This window comes from Telopea speciosissima, chromosome 9 (assembly GCF_018873765.1).
Source record: "Telopea speciosissima isolate NSW1024214 ecotype Mountain lineage chromosome 9, Tspe_v1, whole genome shotgun sequence".
Lineage (NCBI taxonomy): Eukaryota > Viridiplantae > Streptophyta > Magnoliopsida > Proteales > Proteaceae > Telopea > Telopea speciosissima.
In genome coordinates, this window is record NC_057924.1 from 17,345,858 (window position 1) to 17,361,318 (window position 15,461).

The 15,461-nt window shown below is 39.2% G+C and overlaps 1 protein-coding gene across 1 annotated transcript; it reads right to left on the reverse strand.

Annotated features, from left to right (window-relative positions):
• Positions 1-1,234: 1,234 nt before the first annotated feature.
• LOC122639494 (mediator of RNA polymerase II transcription subunit 11-like) lies at positions 1,235-10,669 on the reverse strand. Its single transcript, XM_043832360.1, has 3 exons — positions 10,523-10,669; positions 10,288-10,404; positions 1,235-1,463 (listed from the first exon to the last, which is right to left on the reverse strand). The coding sequence occupies exons 1-3, from the start codon at positions 10,616-10,618 to the stop codon at positions 1,257-1,259; spliced, it is 420 nt and encodes a 139-aa protein (XP_043688295.1). The 5' UTR covers positions 10,619-10,669; the 3' UTR covers positions 1,235-1,256.
• Positions 10,670-15,461: the final 4,792 nt, after the last annotated feature.

Here is a 15,461-nt window from a genome sequence, read left to right on the forward strand (position 1 = left end):
GGAACTAAAAGACCAAAGGGTAGACTTAAAATGACCCTAAGAGAAGTGGTGAGGAAAGATATGCATAGCTTATGCCTCGTTTCAAGTGTGACTTTGAATAGAGCTGATTAGAGGGCAAAAATCCATGTAGCCAATCCCATTTAATTGAGATAAGACTAATTTGTTGTTGTAGATGCTTATGGTAAAGGGGTTCTTCCTTCACCAAGTATAATTGCTATTAAAATCGGATGGATCTTTGATTATGGGTCGAAGATTTCGATTGCTCATCCATTGATATGTGACTTGTGAGTAAGGGTGTCAATCGAACGGTTCAATTAAGGTTTCTCAGTTTTGGTTTGGATTTCAGGGAAACCTAATCCGAACCGCTAAGGACTTTTTGGTCTCAGCTTCGATTCATTTTGGGTAGGTCTCAATTCATCCACCAAACCTTTTCAAATGGTCTGGGCAGGTTTGGGTTTGGTTCGGTTTGGTTTTGATCCAGTCCGTCAGGCTAATCAGGAGCTATCGGTTTAGCCTGAACCGAGCCGAAACCAAATAATATAAAAAGCATGTAAACCACACCCAGCCAATTAAAGATTTTTGGTTTGATTCAGGCCGGTTTAACCGATTCGGGTCAGACTGGAGCAAAAGTGTAGAGCAGGAAAGCTGCCGGCGGTCGAGGATGACAGAAAGGCAACGGCAGTTGACATTTTCTCACGGTCATCTGGTGGAGTGAATAGGAAATGAATTCCTTCGTAGTTTCTTGAGCAAATTTAAGTTTTGATCATTTACAATTTTAGCAAATCCAGAGCCATAACAGACTTGTCCATGTGAGGAAATTCAGTTTTATTTGTTTCCCTCAAGTTTTTTAAAACAAAGAATTTAACCTTCCCCCAACACACCCCTAACCAACCTTCGCTCCTAAGCACTAACCAGGTCCCAACATCACAGTCCATACTCCACAAGCTTTTCTTTTCCTTTTCAATAGCCATTAATTATTATATTACATGGCCATAACATAGTCGCAGATTGTGATATTTTGCCACGTGTTCACTGCTATTCCCAAACTACCCTTATCCTCCACATATTCAAAATAAGGGCAAGAGAACGCTGCCTGGGTCAGATTTCCTGACCAAATGATGTCAGATTCAAACATTAGATATTCAGTTATAACATCAATACTTCAGTTATTCTAATCAGAACATTCACTTATCCTAATCCATACTATTCAAACAAACAGGAAAGAAGAAAAAAAAAAAGAGAGAGAAGGGATTCTATTAGTTTCCTACAGCTTGAATACCATTGTTTGTATCTGCATCGTGATATTGAGATATACATTGTTTCATGCTGTCCAACTGTTCAATAATGTATTCCAGCTTCTTGCAACAGATCTCATTAGAGATTCTTGAACTGTAATCACACTTTTCAAATGGACGGTACTCGCACGCACTTCTGATTTCCTCCCGTAGAGTCATCTGGATGTCCTGATTTCAGATCCAGAGTAAGACTTTATCAGACATGTTCAGAGTTTAAATAATGAAATTCATTCATTTTTCAGGGAAGAAAAAACAAGGATTGTTGACAATTCACTCGGACATATCTCTTGGACAAAAAATATGTGGTCTAACCAAGTGGGATAACCTAAGGTTTCCCGATGACAATCTAAACAACTCAACAAAAACTCATCCCAAACTTGGGATTGACTGCACCAAATGTGGTTCCTCCATTCCACTCTAACCTGGCCTGATCTTATGCATAGTCACAAGTCTTTTCATGTCCTTCCTCACTACCTTGATCCACACTCTTTCTAGTCTTTGTTGTTTTAGAGCTCTCCAATTAGCACAATGTGGTCAAAATTAGTCCTCATTATTCCAGGCACATAAGTTTCTTTAGTGACTTCCTCTTCTTGTTACCCTATCGGTGCCATGCAGATATGGTGGTTTATTTAACTAGGAAAAACTACCATCTCCCATGCACTTAAGGCCTCAGTTGGGATACAGTGGGTACTAAAACCTTCTATATCTTCATTTTTCTCAGAATATCTTCAAGGACACTATTCTAAGAAAGTACATATCATCTTTGTGTTGGTCAAAGCTAATGACTCCTCCCTACATAGTCATTATCTAATAACTTTAGAAAATATTGAATCATCTTTCTTATCTTCTCTTTCAAAGACTCCTTGATCATCACTCTCAGTACATTTCACTCTATGTAAATCTCTATATTTCATCCTAGTCTAAGAATTTTGCATAGATCTTTCTCACCATCTAAGGGCCATTACCCAATGCTGGCCAGCCCTATGCGGGGTCTTGGGAGGGATGAGTTTGAAAACGGCACTACCTTCGGCTTTCGCGCAAAGTGGCCACTCTCAAGAGTCGAGACTCGAACCCGAGCATTTGCCATGGAGACCCGAACCTTTTTACCATTGCTCCAAGCAATAGCCCCTACATCTTTTTCACCATTTGTAGCACCTAATACAATAAAGGCCACAATCCTCAGATTTAGTATTGTGTCCTGAGCTTTTTTTAGCATCATCCATCGGACCACAGCCTTTTGACAAGCCTAGAAACAGGACCCCTTAACTAAATGGCATTCTGATTTTCACTGTTTCATCCCAAATTTTCATCAGCTGGTTTTCTTACTCCCTTGGATCCTGTCTAAGGGCCATACTTGGTACTTTTCTAATTAGCAACCTACTGTACTCATAGATAGTATTAATTACTTACTCCGAATTTCAATTTATTTATTTTATCAGTTTATCTTAAAAAGTGCACCTTCTTTTTTTTTTTTTTTTTTTTTTTTTGTGTTTCAGTATTCCAACTTCTAATTCTAAGGCACATATTATGTCCTTTCTCACCCTCCAATTTCGTTCACATCCACAGTCAACAACCTATAAGCAAGGTTTTAGATCCAAGTTAGCCAGGCCACGAAACCGAGATATACCAAGATCTCGGCGAGATCTTGTATTTTTTTTCTCAACTCGATGGTTGGTTTCAGTGGCCATATGGCCAAGATAGGGGCTGAAACTTGACATTCTCCCAATTTTAGGCCTTCTAAACACAACGGAACCATTAATTTTTACAAATTCAAACCCAAAATGGTTACTTTGACTACGGACCCTAAGTTGGTAGTCTACGGCGTGTGTGAGATCTACCCTAAGGTATTCCATACATATTTAGAACTCATATAATTAAAGTAGAGGTGTAAAACAATTTCAAAAAAGAAAATTTCACCTCTGTCAATCCATAGATCAGTGGACATTGTATAATATATAATAATTTATAATCAACAAACAAGGTTAGATCATGTTTCTATGAATTTTATTTTTTTTTGAGATTAATAGTTTCCTAACAATGTTCTTGAGATGCAATGCAGCTTGAAGGTGAGATTTGCAGCTTTAATCTTCAATGAATCAAGGTTTAGTTGGGATTTAGAGGTGTGATTTGCCAGAAAAAAAAAAAAAAAAAAAAAAAAACAGAAAAAGTACCTAAATATGGAGTTTCCCCTTCACAGAGGTGAGACAGGCGAGAGGGGTCGAAATCTCGATGAGACTTGGTATTTTATAAGCTTTAAGATGGTCGGTCGAACCAAAATCGAGATATATCACGAGATCTTGGCGAGATACCGAAATCGGTCGAGTTATTGCATTATTCGGGTATCGCCTTCCATCTCGTCTCGCCTACCTGAGAAACCGAGATAATAGTGAGATCTCGAGATCTTGGTGAGTTATTGTAATTTTTTTTTGTTTCGGAGGGCAAATGACCATAGTTGGCTCCGAAACTTTAAGGGAAGCTTGTTTTAGGATTAATAAACATATTTAAATCAAGCTTGAGGGGGAGTGTTAAATTTTGTGAAGCAAACTTGGTTTGGACTTAAATTTTGGTAAAAAGATGAGTTTTTTTGTGAGGCATGTTTGATATCTATGCTCCAACTTGAGGGGGAGTGTTAAATTGTAAAGGATATGTCGTGGGGAGAATAATTGGGATTTTCCCCCTCCACCGACTCTAACTAGTAGAGTCGGTTAGTGTAGGGGCATATATGTAATTTTTTCCTCTCGAGATTTTATTATAAATAAAGTTCTTGGGCTGGTCACATTGATCCCTCAAGCATTACAGCCTCACAAAATTTAAGTCCAACCCAAGATAGGGGTGCAAGTTTGGCCCTGTCGGCCCGAACTTGCCCTAAGTCCGAACAGGGTCAGGGCTGAGATATTTGGCCCAGTGCTGGAAATTTCTGGCCCTAAGTCAGGGTTGGGTCGGGCCAGGGTTGAGGCCCTGGGCTAAGCCTAGCCCGGCCCGACCCTATTTTGAGTTGCACTATAAAATATATATTGATATAACATATATTATAAACTTTAAACGTCACCCACATTTTGTTATATAATATATTATATATGAAGATAATAAGTGATATAATATATTTTATTATAGTGTTATTTTATGTAATATTGATAATTTCCTCCCCAACTCATAACAGCCCATGCATTTCCTTCCCCCTCCCCATGATCAGGGCCAATCAGAGTTAGCCCGGCCCGACTCTGAGGGCGGGTCAGGGTTGGATTTTTCAGGCCCTGAGTCAGGGTCGGGTTGAACTTGGGCCCAGCTAAGGGGACTCAGGGGAGGGCTAGGGTTCTATAAAGCCCGGCCCAACCCGACCCTGTTGTAGCCCTATCTAAAGACATGCCTCACAAAATTTAACAATCCCCCTCAAGCTTGATTGAAATATGTTTATTAAACCTAAAACAGGCTTCCCTTAAAGTTTCAGAGCCAACTATGGTCATTTGCCCACCAAAACCAAAAAAAAAAAATTACAATAACTCGCCCCATCCCTTGGTTTGGATGAATCAATTAGCAAAATTCCCGAATGAGGGAAAGTACCCTATTTTCTTACTAGGTTCTTAATTGAGCTTATACAAAAATATAGTGGAATTGTTGATGATGAGGATCTAGATTAAGGATTTAAGTTTGGAGAAAACAACAAAGAAGAAGATGTAATCCTAGAATTTGCAATAACATATCATGCTAGAGTAAACATGTACTTAAAATAGAGCACAACATGCCTTGACTTTTTAAAGAAACCATGTTAGAGCTAGATAGACTCCCTTTTCAATTGAATGATAGATTAATCGAATGTAAAAATTTCAATGCCTCAACAGAGTACTTAAGCTCCCTTATAGGTATGGTTCAAGATCTCACTATTATCTTGGTTTCACAGATAGGCGAGACCAAATGGAAGGCGATACACGAATAATGCAATAACTCGACCGATTTCGGTATCTCGCCGAGATCTCGTGATATATCTCGATTTTGGTTTGACTCGGTCGAACCAGACATCTTAAAGCTTATAAAATACCAAGTCTCGTCGAGATTTCAACCCCTCTTGCCTCTCTTTCACCTGTCTCACCTCTATGAAGGGGAAACTCCATAATTGGGTACTTTTTCAGTTTTTTTTAGCAAATCACACCTCTAGGTCCCAACTAAAGCTTGATTCATTGAAGATTAAAGCTGCAAATCTCACCTGCAAGCTGCATTGCATCTCAAGAACATTGTTAGGAAACTATTAATCTCAAAAACTATTTTTTTCATAGAAACATGATCCAACCTTGTTTGTTGACTATAAAATTATTATATGTTATACAATATCCACCGATCTATGGATTGATGGAGGCGAAATTTTTTTTCTGTGCACGACTTCAAGAGTTAGTTCTACCATCATATGTCCTGGCCAGCTTTTGTGACGCAATCAGAGCAAAGCTTGATTCGACAACAACAACAACAACAACATGGTCATTATGATGATCCGGCCCGACACTCGTTTCGATAATAGCTTGTATTTATTTAATCTATATGACTATGTCTCTTCCAAGTTTCTAACAATTATGAACAAACAGTCGAACCATCAGTCCATCACTATGTATGATTACGAATATGATGCCTAATGCTTAAATGGTTTTGGTTTGACGTATTTTAGTTCCTAATGCATATTTAAATTGTTTAACACCTCTATTTTAATTATATGAGTTCTAAATATTGTGTGGAATAGTCTAGGGTAGACCTCACGCACGCTATAGACTACCAACTTAGGGTCTGTAGTCAAAGTGATTCAGATCCGAGCATCCGCAAGAAAAAGATTTGGATCTTCCGTTGAAGACACCAAGGCATCTATTTCAGCATCCAAGTCTACTACTACTGGTTATACACGATCAGGTTTTTCTGTTGGCAGTTCTTCTCGTCCTACAACTCCCCTATGTGTTGATGATAAAGGTAAAGCTCCCATGGTTAGTAGTGACCCCCGCAAGTGTTTCCACTGCAATGAAATGGGACACTATGCCAAGGATTGCCAATAAAAGCACAGGTCTGTCAATGTAGCTGCAAAAGAAGAGGAAACCCCTGATGATAACGATGAACAAGGTTTATCTGCTTATCCCCCAAGTGATGATGATGACGGGACTGGTTATTACGAAGACTTGGGTGATGATAATCGAGGTGTTTATGTTATTATTGAAGTAGTGATGGCTCATACAGTAGAAGATGAAGAGGTGATCGAGAGCATTCCAGAGGAAATCACTGGCATTCAAAATGCTGTTCTTGAAAAGGTAGAGCTTGTGTCTCAAGCATTCGATGAGAAGATTACTAATATTGAAGACTCTATGGATAAGGCCTTCACAGATGATGTTGATTTAGAAGTCGAACCCATAGAGTATGTCATGCCACCCTGGTTCTATGAAGAGAAAGCTCCACGCCTTGAAGACTTTATTCCTCATGCTCCTGCATCACCAGAGTTTTGTTTGGAAATGGTCAAAGCTCCTACTCACATGTTGATTCCCCTCCCCCATCGCTGCAAAGTTCGAGGACGAGTTCCTGCAAGCCAGGACAGCACGTGGATTCACTCAGACGATGACTCCCATTCATCGGAGATGAATGTTTTTAAGCAAGGGAGAGCTGATGCAGATCCAAGCATCCGCAAGAAGCAGCCCTAAGATTAGGGCCTATTGTTTAGAGCCTTAGTATATTTTCATACTTAGTTTATTTCAGCTTTAGTTATTTCCCATACTTAGTTTTTTTTTTTAAGTTTAATTGTAAACTTAAATTGAACCAGTTCATACCATGGTTCAATTTAAGTGAATTAATTCTATTGGTTGTTAGGTTTTTATTTCCTATTGGTAGATAGGGAATCTTTTAAGTTTTAGCTTTTAATTAGAGTGTCCTACCCCTTCCACGATTATGGAAGGGGAATAATTCATATTTGTAATAGGATTGGGCCTTGGGCCATATTATAAAATAATAAAATCGTGGGAGGCTCCCCCACAATTCAGATTTCAGAAAATTAAACTTGTTTGCTTGCTGCCATTGTTGTTGCTGCTTTGCTCCATTGAGAGTGTGCCTTGTGAGTAATATCAAGGTGAAGGAACTGGTGGACCTCCAGTTAACTCATTGCGTCTTGTAGACCGGGAGGATCTTCTTCTCAACTCCTTGCATCTTGTAAATCGGAAGAAACCATCTTTAATCTTCAAAGCTACTGCCATTGAAAATTCAGTTTTCAAGTAAGTACTTTGATAATTCAGCATGCATCCTTCTTCTTCTTATCTTCCAACCTAATCCTATCGATTCCATTAACATCTCCACCATTAATTCTATCGATCCACCAAAACCCTAGGTTATCTAGATTCTGCCCAGCCCAATTCCACCAACTAAATTCAATCACATTTCAACCACAGTCCCCTCTCACCTCCTCCTGCACTCAACCTTAGTTGCAGGCCCATCCTAACACCTAAATCCTAATCCCCCTCATCTCCATTAAAACCCCAAAACCCTAAAAACCTACCTAGACCTATCCAACCATCCTAACCTCTCTAAATTACAGCCGAACCACCCTAATACTGCTCCTAACACTCGACCAAAAGCCCATCCCTGAAATCCACTTCTAAACCCTAAATCCCATCACCCCATTCTTTCCCAAAACCCGAAACCCTAATTTTCTAAATTTCAAATTTTCATTCAAGCATCATTAAACCATCATTGTCAGCTTCCCCTAAACCTGCCTACCATTACCATATAAGATTTTCCCCCATTACACTAAACCTAACCCTAGTTTTGACCTAATTCTTCAATTCTGCCGCAATTGGTCAACTGTTTAGGGAGGTCCTGGTTACTTGGCTCCTAGTAGATCACTTATGGATCTAGGACTAAATTACAAAGTACCATTTTGGGTTTGAATTTGTAAAAACTATGGTTCCACTGTGTTTAGAAGGCCTAAAATAGGGGGAATGTCAAGTTTCAGCCCGCCCCTATCTTGGCCATATGGTCACCGAAACCAACCATCGAGTTGAGAAAAAAAACATACAAGATCTCGGTATATCTCAGTTTCGTGGCTTGGCAAACTTAGTGTCGAAACCGAGATCTAAAACCTTGGCCTCAAAATCTGTAGGTTTCCCATGGAGTTTCCAGCATGTAGCCTTGGTATGATATGGTTTGTTGCAATGATCACACTTAACTGGCTCCTTAGATAAATTATTAGTGCAAGAAGATCCATCAGTAACAAGAGCACGGCTGGAAGCAATCTGTAACGCAGATCGATCAGTAGTGGATACTTGCAGCATGGCAGCCCGACGAGTCTCTTCAATATGTAGCAAGGCATAGGCCTGCTCCAGGGTAGGAAACTGTGATCAGCTAAGAACTTGAACACGAATCTGATCGTATTCAACATTCAGCCCAGCCAGGAAGTCATACACTATGATTTTATCTACATGCTTGCGGTAAGTGACAATATCAAGTGCACTAGTAGGCTGGTAATCAGTGTAATGATCCAATTGTTGCCAGAGGCTACGGACAACAGCATAGTACTGGGAGGTGGACAATTTTTTCTGGGTGGTGTCATGAACCTTTTTCCAGAGTTCATACACTTGAGCATCATTTCCCACATGTCTATAGGTTTCTTTAGCAGCTCCAGATTTGAGTGGCAGGATCCAATAACAAGTATCCACTAGCACAAGATCAGGTTGCATAGAATTCAAAAGAAAAGACATTACCAGGGAATCATTGGAGATCCATCGATCTAGAGCAAGCCCTTCTTCAGGTGGTTTCACAGTAGTCCAAGTAATGTGTCCCGTAAGACTGCGACCAGCAATAGTCAAGTAGGTGGACCTAGACCATATTAGGTAGTTGGTACCATCAAGTTTGATAGCGGCAGCAAAGGGAAGGTACTCATTGCGAGTCTGTCCTTCAGTTCCAGATGTGGCTGTAGTGATATCAGACATAATGCCAATAAAACAAGAACCAGCAACCAGCAAGAGGTGCAAATCGATGAAGCCAAAATTTCCCCAAAAAATCAGATCGATTTCTGGAAAATAAATCGATTCTGAAAACAAAGGGGAAATCCAATATCTTCAATTTTAGCCAATAAAAAGGGCCAAAAAAAGGATTGAGTGCACCTTTAGGGTATACAAGCTTTCCCTCAAAAAATCAACAGCATCTGGAAAGGGCAGCCCCAAACTCGATGAAGCAGGGTTTTCATAAAAACCAGAAAATTGAGATCGATAGAGAAACAGAGAACAAATAACTTTTGTAGATGAAGTCGTATGTCATAGATGCTGTCCAGAAAATGCAGATGTGGATCTCCCAGGTAGGCAGACTCAATCTCCGAAAAAAGATGAAGACTCCAAATCGCAGGAAGGTGGGCAGCAGCTATCGATCCAGATTTAGTTTTTCTAAATCATCGACTGATTGTTTGAGGTGAAGAGGACGGCAGCAGCTAGATCAATTGATCACCTCAGCCCTTTAACAATGATTAGAACCTAGAAGAAAGAGAGAAGAAGAAGAGGAAACAAGAAGTGAGAGAGTGAGAGAGCGAGAGAGACAGAGAGAGACGATGGAGGGGGGAAGAGGCTGTTCTGTAATCTAGATCAGATTTGTGGCTCTGATACCATGTTTGCAGAACAGATCTAATGTTGTAATGCTAGAGTGATCAATTTGGCCAGCCCAAGAACTATATTTATAATAAAATCTCAGAGGAAAAAATTACATATATGCCTCCATACTAATCGACTCTACTAGTTAAAGTCGGTGGAGCAGGAAAATCCCAAATATGCCCCCCACGGCATATCCTTTACAATTTAACAATTCCAGATAAACAAACGAACTGCAGAGCAAAGTAAATCAAGAAAGAGATTGACATTTGAGGAGGAATCTTTTGAATGACACAAAATTTCCCAAATTGTATCCCAACCAAAGGGGATGAAATTCATATGAGCAGAATCACCAGATAAAAGAAATGTTCAATTTGATATAAGAGGGATTGAACGAGAGTCACCTTGATGAACTGCATGAACTCACGACAATGAGTGTTAAGCATTTCCATCCTTGGACCAGTTGAGTTAGATAGTTCATCCATTACAGCTCCAGCAATCTCCAATACCCTAATAATTCTCTGTTCAACAGTATAGATGGGGGAAATCACTTTTCTCCTCAAAAAAATTGCAAAATACGAACGGCAGTAAAAAAACCAGTCATGTAAGCATTTAATATTTTTGAGCTTTATCAATGACCTTCTCCACAATATGAAGCTTCTGGAGAGAGGTATTTTGGCTTTGAGAGTCCATGGCATTGATTGAGTTCTTCCAATTGCTGAACTGAGAGGTCATTCTCAGTTACTCAACGAACAACTGTGTACAAGATGAAGCAATTCCTAGCATCAGAGCACCAAATAAACTAGCCATGTGCTGCATTCCCTTCTCAACATTATTAGAAAATTAATTTATTCTGTAACTTTGTTTATTCTCATAGTTTTGAAAACCAGACTAGCCATTCAACCATTGAGTAAACTGGCTCATTTTTCCCAGGTTAAAACAGTACTTACAACTAAACCATGCCCGATAAAATAACTACAAATGAGAACAGAACCACAGTGGAGTGATAAGGAAAGGAGTCAATCCACAAACACAAAAGAAACTATTCAGCCAGATAATCAACCAAACAAAAAGCAGGACTATCAAAAAGAATTAGGTGGCTACAATTCCACTTATTATACTTAAGAGCAGTAAAACTATTTTTGGAGTTCTTTTAGTTTTCTCATTTCCATGAAGGGCAAGAAAAATGTTTGGTAACCAAAGAATCTTTTGCACTTTCCTAAACAAACAAATAAAAACAACATTTGGCAACATGATTGTAAACAACTATTCTCCAATGGTTAGCATAAAGATGTTGCATAAGACTATCAAAAAGAATTAGTTGGCTTTTGAATACAATTCCAGTTTTTTTACTTAAGAGCAGTAAAACTATTTTTGGAATTCTTTTAGTTTTCTCATTTCCATGAAGAACAAGAAAAATGTTTGGTAACCAAAGAATCTTTTACATTTTCCTAAACAAAAAAAAACAAAAACAACATTTGGCGATTGTAAACAACTATTCTCCGATGGTTAGCATAAAGATGTTGCATATGAGTATCCATGGTCATAAGCGAGCATTCAGTACCTACCTTCTAAAAGTATAGAAAGTATTAAAAAAAAAAAATACAAGGTGGCTGAACAAAAAATAGAGATATTCCACAAATTTATGGAAAAATGGATATTAAAGTAAGAATACTCATCAACAAAGCAAAAAAAATGGATATTAAAGTAAATATACTCATCAACAAATCACCAAACAGAAAATATCATGCATGTTATTGAAGTTTAAGAGAAACAACAGGGTTAACAGCAAAAGCAGCAACTGAGAGATAAGGGTGGGGGAAGGCGTGGGTTCTCTTTGGTTGGATATTTGAGGAGATGGACATAGAAAGAAAGTCAAGATTTACTCCTGGTACTACAGAGAGAAAATTTGATGGGTCAACATGCCTATAACCGAAACAAAAAATTTACACAAATGTAGTGTCAATCAACTACAACAATTCTTCTTTAAAGTCATTATTATTTTTTAAGCATATTTACATAGAAAATCAGATAGCAGTAAAGCCATGTGCGTTGTCAACCCAAATCCATCCATATCTTTTATCGATCACTTATTCCAAAGTCATTTTCAGCCTACTCCTTGGTCTTTTAACTCCTTTAATCCGCATCACATCAGTCCTCCCAAGCATTGCAATAAAAGGCCTGGCACATACGACTGCAAACACCTTGCCTTCAACTTATCTCCTTTGAAGCCACACCTAAATCACCTTTGAATTATTTACTAATAATTCTTTTTCCTAGTTTTTTCCCTCGTCCTTCTCAACATCCTAATGCGATCAACACTTGTTTTTTTAATATGTCGCTTTTTCTTTTAGACCCAACCAACATTAAGCTCCACTGTACACCCTCTGAACCAAGCCTTGAGTAAAAGGGCGCACCCTTGCCTGCTATAACCCTCCTGAAACCAGGCTTTTAATAGACAGTGTGTTACTAATTCTGGCCCTTTAGTTCAATGATTTATATGTGTAGGCTTGGAGTGTAACTACTGATTTGCCCGATCAAAACCATAACCAAATTGATGGCTCCACATGTGGTCTGGTTTAAAAACCATGGCTCCCGAGGCTACCCAACTGTTCTGCTACTACCTCTCATAAATGGTAAAGTAGGACACACCCATGAATGCCAAGTTGGTCCGGCCAAGGCACACATCTTCATTATTAAGTACAATATAAAGTTCTAAAATGAGGTTTTATAAACAGGATAGTGGGAACCATTCTTAACAACAACTCATCCTTATCAACTAAATGGGGTTGGCTTCATGGATCCTTGCAAAGACAAAATAATAGAAATAAAAGTACAAGAAAATGGCACAACAATGACGGCAACAACTTCAGCAAAAACCTACCTATATGGGGTCAGCTAAAGGGATCCTTGCCCTCCAATCAGAGCTTTATTTGAAGTCATGCTTGAGACTAGGCCTAAACTATGCATGATTCTCCCCACTACTCCTAGGGTAATTTTAGGCCTGCTGTAGTGACCCAAGTTCTAGGCGTGACCCGAGAGCCAAATGGGTCGCTACACAGAACCAAAAAAAAAAGAGAAAAAAAAAAAGGAAAGGAAAGGGAAGAAAAGGAAAGAAAAAAAAATAATCCAAAAGGTTCCTCTTGGGCAAACTCCTCCAAATCACTCGCGCTCAAGCACACTTCCCCAAGGTTCTCTGGCTATATCTACGTCCTCAACTCAAGCTTGGCCAAAACCCTCATCTGCAAAACATCACATTCTACCTGAGTTGTGGAACTCAATAGGCTACCTTATAAAGAAGGAAATGCTTGTGAAGATATGATATCAATGGCACAAGGACGAAATGTAATGTATGCAAGTGTATTTTTTTCTATAAATTTTCAAAAATACAATACTCATGAATTTTATTTCAAAAAAAAGATCCAAATCAAATGACCACCACAGTAAAACTCATAGAGACGGGCAAAACTCACCAAAATAACTAGTGGTACGAGTATAGCCCACTAGGTTCTTTTATCAATACAGCACGAATACTAATGCCGGCCTATTCCCGTTCCTTACCTGTCATAAGGTGGGATAGGACTTGCAAAACAGAATTTCAGAATTAGGAACTAAAACAGAAATGCAGAATTTTCTTTTTTTTTTTAAGCAGTATGTGGAATCAAAACAATATTTTAAGCATCATAACGATATATGGTACCAAAACAGCATTTTAAGCATCATGACCGTATATATATATTTTTTAAAACAAACAAGGACAGCATAGTAACTTTAAAGCAGAAAATTTTAAAATATATGAGATGAAACCAAGACAAGGTATAACAGCAATATTAATCCATTTCATAGGAATGAAGCTAAATCAGATTTTTTTTTTTTCAGACACCATATCCAATAGCTTTAGGCAGATTCGTGTATAGCTCTAACCCATTATAACCGGATAGGGAGCCTACCTCAAAACAAAGCCAAAGTCCTCTTTCTTCTTCTCCTCAGCAGCTTTCCTCTTAGCCTTCCTCCGATCCTTTTCCAATCTTCTTAGCCCTCTCTTGTTCTTGAAGTCTTCTGGCCAAGATGGAATCCCTCAAAAGGATTTATTCTCCTCTATATAAAAAAAATCCAAAACTCAATCAGAGATAGGGAAAGAAGAATCAAGCACGATTTCCTCCCCCTTTCCTTCTTTCCTTTTTTTTTCTTTCCCTTTCTTTTCTTTCCTTTTTTTTTTTCTTTTTTTTTCTTTCCTTTTCTTCCCTTTCCTTTTCTTTTTTTTTTTTCTCTTCTTTTTTTTTTTGTTCTGCGTAGCGACCCATTTGGCTCTCGGGTCACGCCCAGAACTTGGGTCACTACATTCTCCCCTCCTTAAAAGAAATTTGGTCCCCAAATTTAAATACTCGTACCTGATTCGAATAACTCTGGATACTTTGCTCTTACGTCCTCCTCACGTTCCCATGTCGCCTCTCCTGCTCCATGATGTTGCCATTTCACTTTAACTAGTGGAATCACCTTGCCCCTTAAGGTATGCTCCTTTCGATCAACAATCTGAGTAGGATTCTCTTCGTACGTTCCATCCTCTTGAATGACTATCGGTTCAGGGTCAATCACCTGAGATGGATCTGCATTGCACTTCCGGAGCATGGAAACATGAAATACATTATGCATCCTTGACATCGCTGCAGGCAACGCCAACCGATAAGCTCGCTTGCCCACTTTCTGAGTGATCCGATACGGCCCAACGTACCTTGGACTCAACTTGCCCTTCCGCCCAAACCTCATCACACCCTTGAAGGGTGAGACTTTCAGAAACACTCGATCGCCTTCTTCGAATTCCAATTCTCGTAGCCTATTGTCTGCATAACTCTTTTGTCTGCTCTGAGCTGATCTAATCCTCTCCCGTATGAGTGCAACTTTATCTGCGGTCTGCTGTATCAATTCTGGTCCAAGGAGCTTTCCCTCTCCAACCTCAAACCAACACACAGGTGATCTACAAGGCCTCCCATACAAAGCCTCATAAGGAGCCATCTGAACACTAGATTGATAGTTGTTATTGTATGAAAACTCCACCAATGGCAAATGTCTATCCCAATCTCCGTGGAAATCCATAATGCAGGCCCGAAGCATGTCTTCCACTATCTGGTTAACCCTCTCTGTCTAGCCATCAGTCTGAGGGTGAAAAGCAGTACTGAAATCTAGTCTTGTCCCCATAGCCTTCTGAAGACCTTTCCAAAAACTTGATGTGAATCTTGCATCTCTGTCGGATACAATTGATACTGGAATCCCATGCAATCGTACTATCTCCGCCACATAAATCTCTGCCAATTTCTCCAAGGACCAAGTTTCTTTAATGGCCAAGAAATGTGATGATTTAGTCAGTCGATCAACTACAACCCAAATAGCATCATTGCCACTTCTTGTCCTTGGTAACCCCACAATAAAATCCATAGAGATATTTTCCCATTTCCACTCTGGGATCTCAAGAGGTTGAAGCAACCCTCCCTGTCTCTGATGCTCTGCCTTGACCTGTTGACATACCAAGCAGGTAGACACAAACTTTGCTATCTCTCTCTTCATGTTACCCCACCAAAAA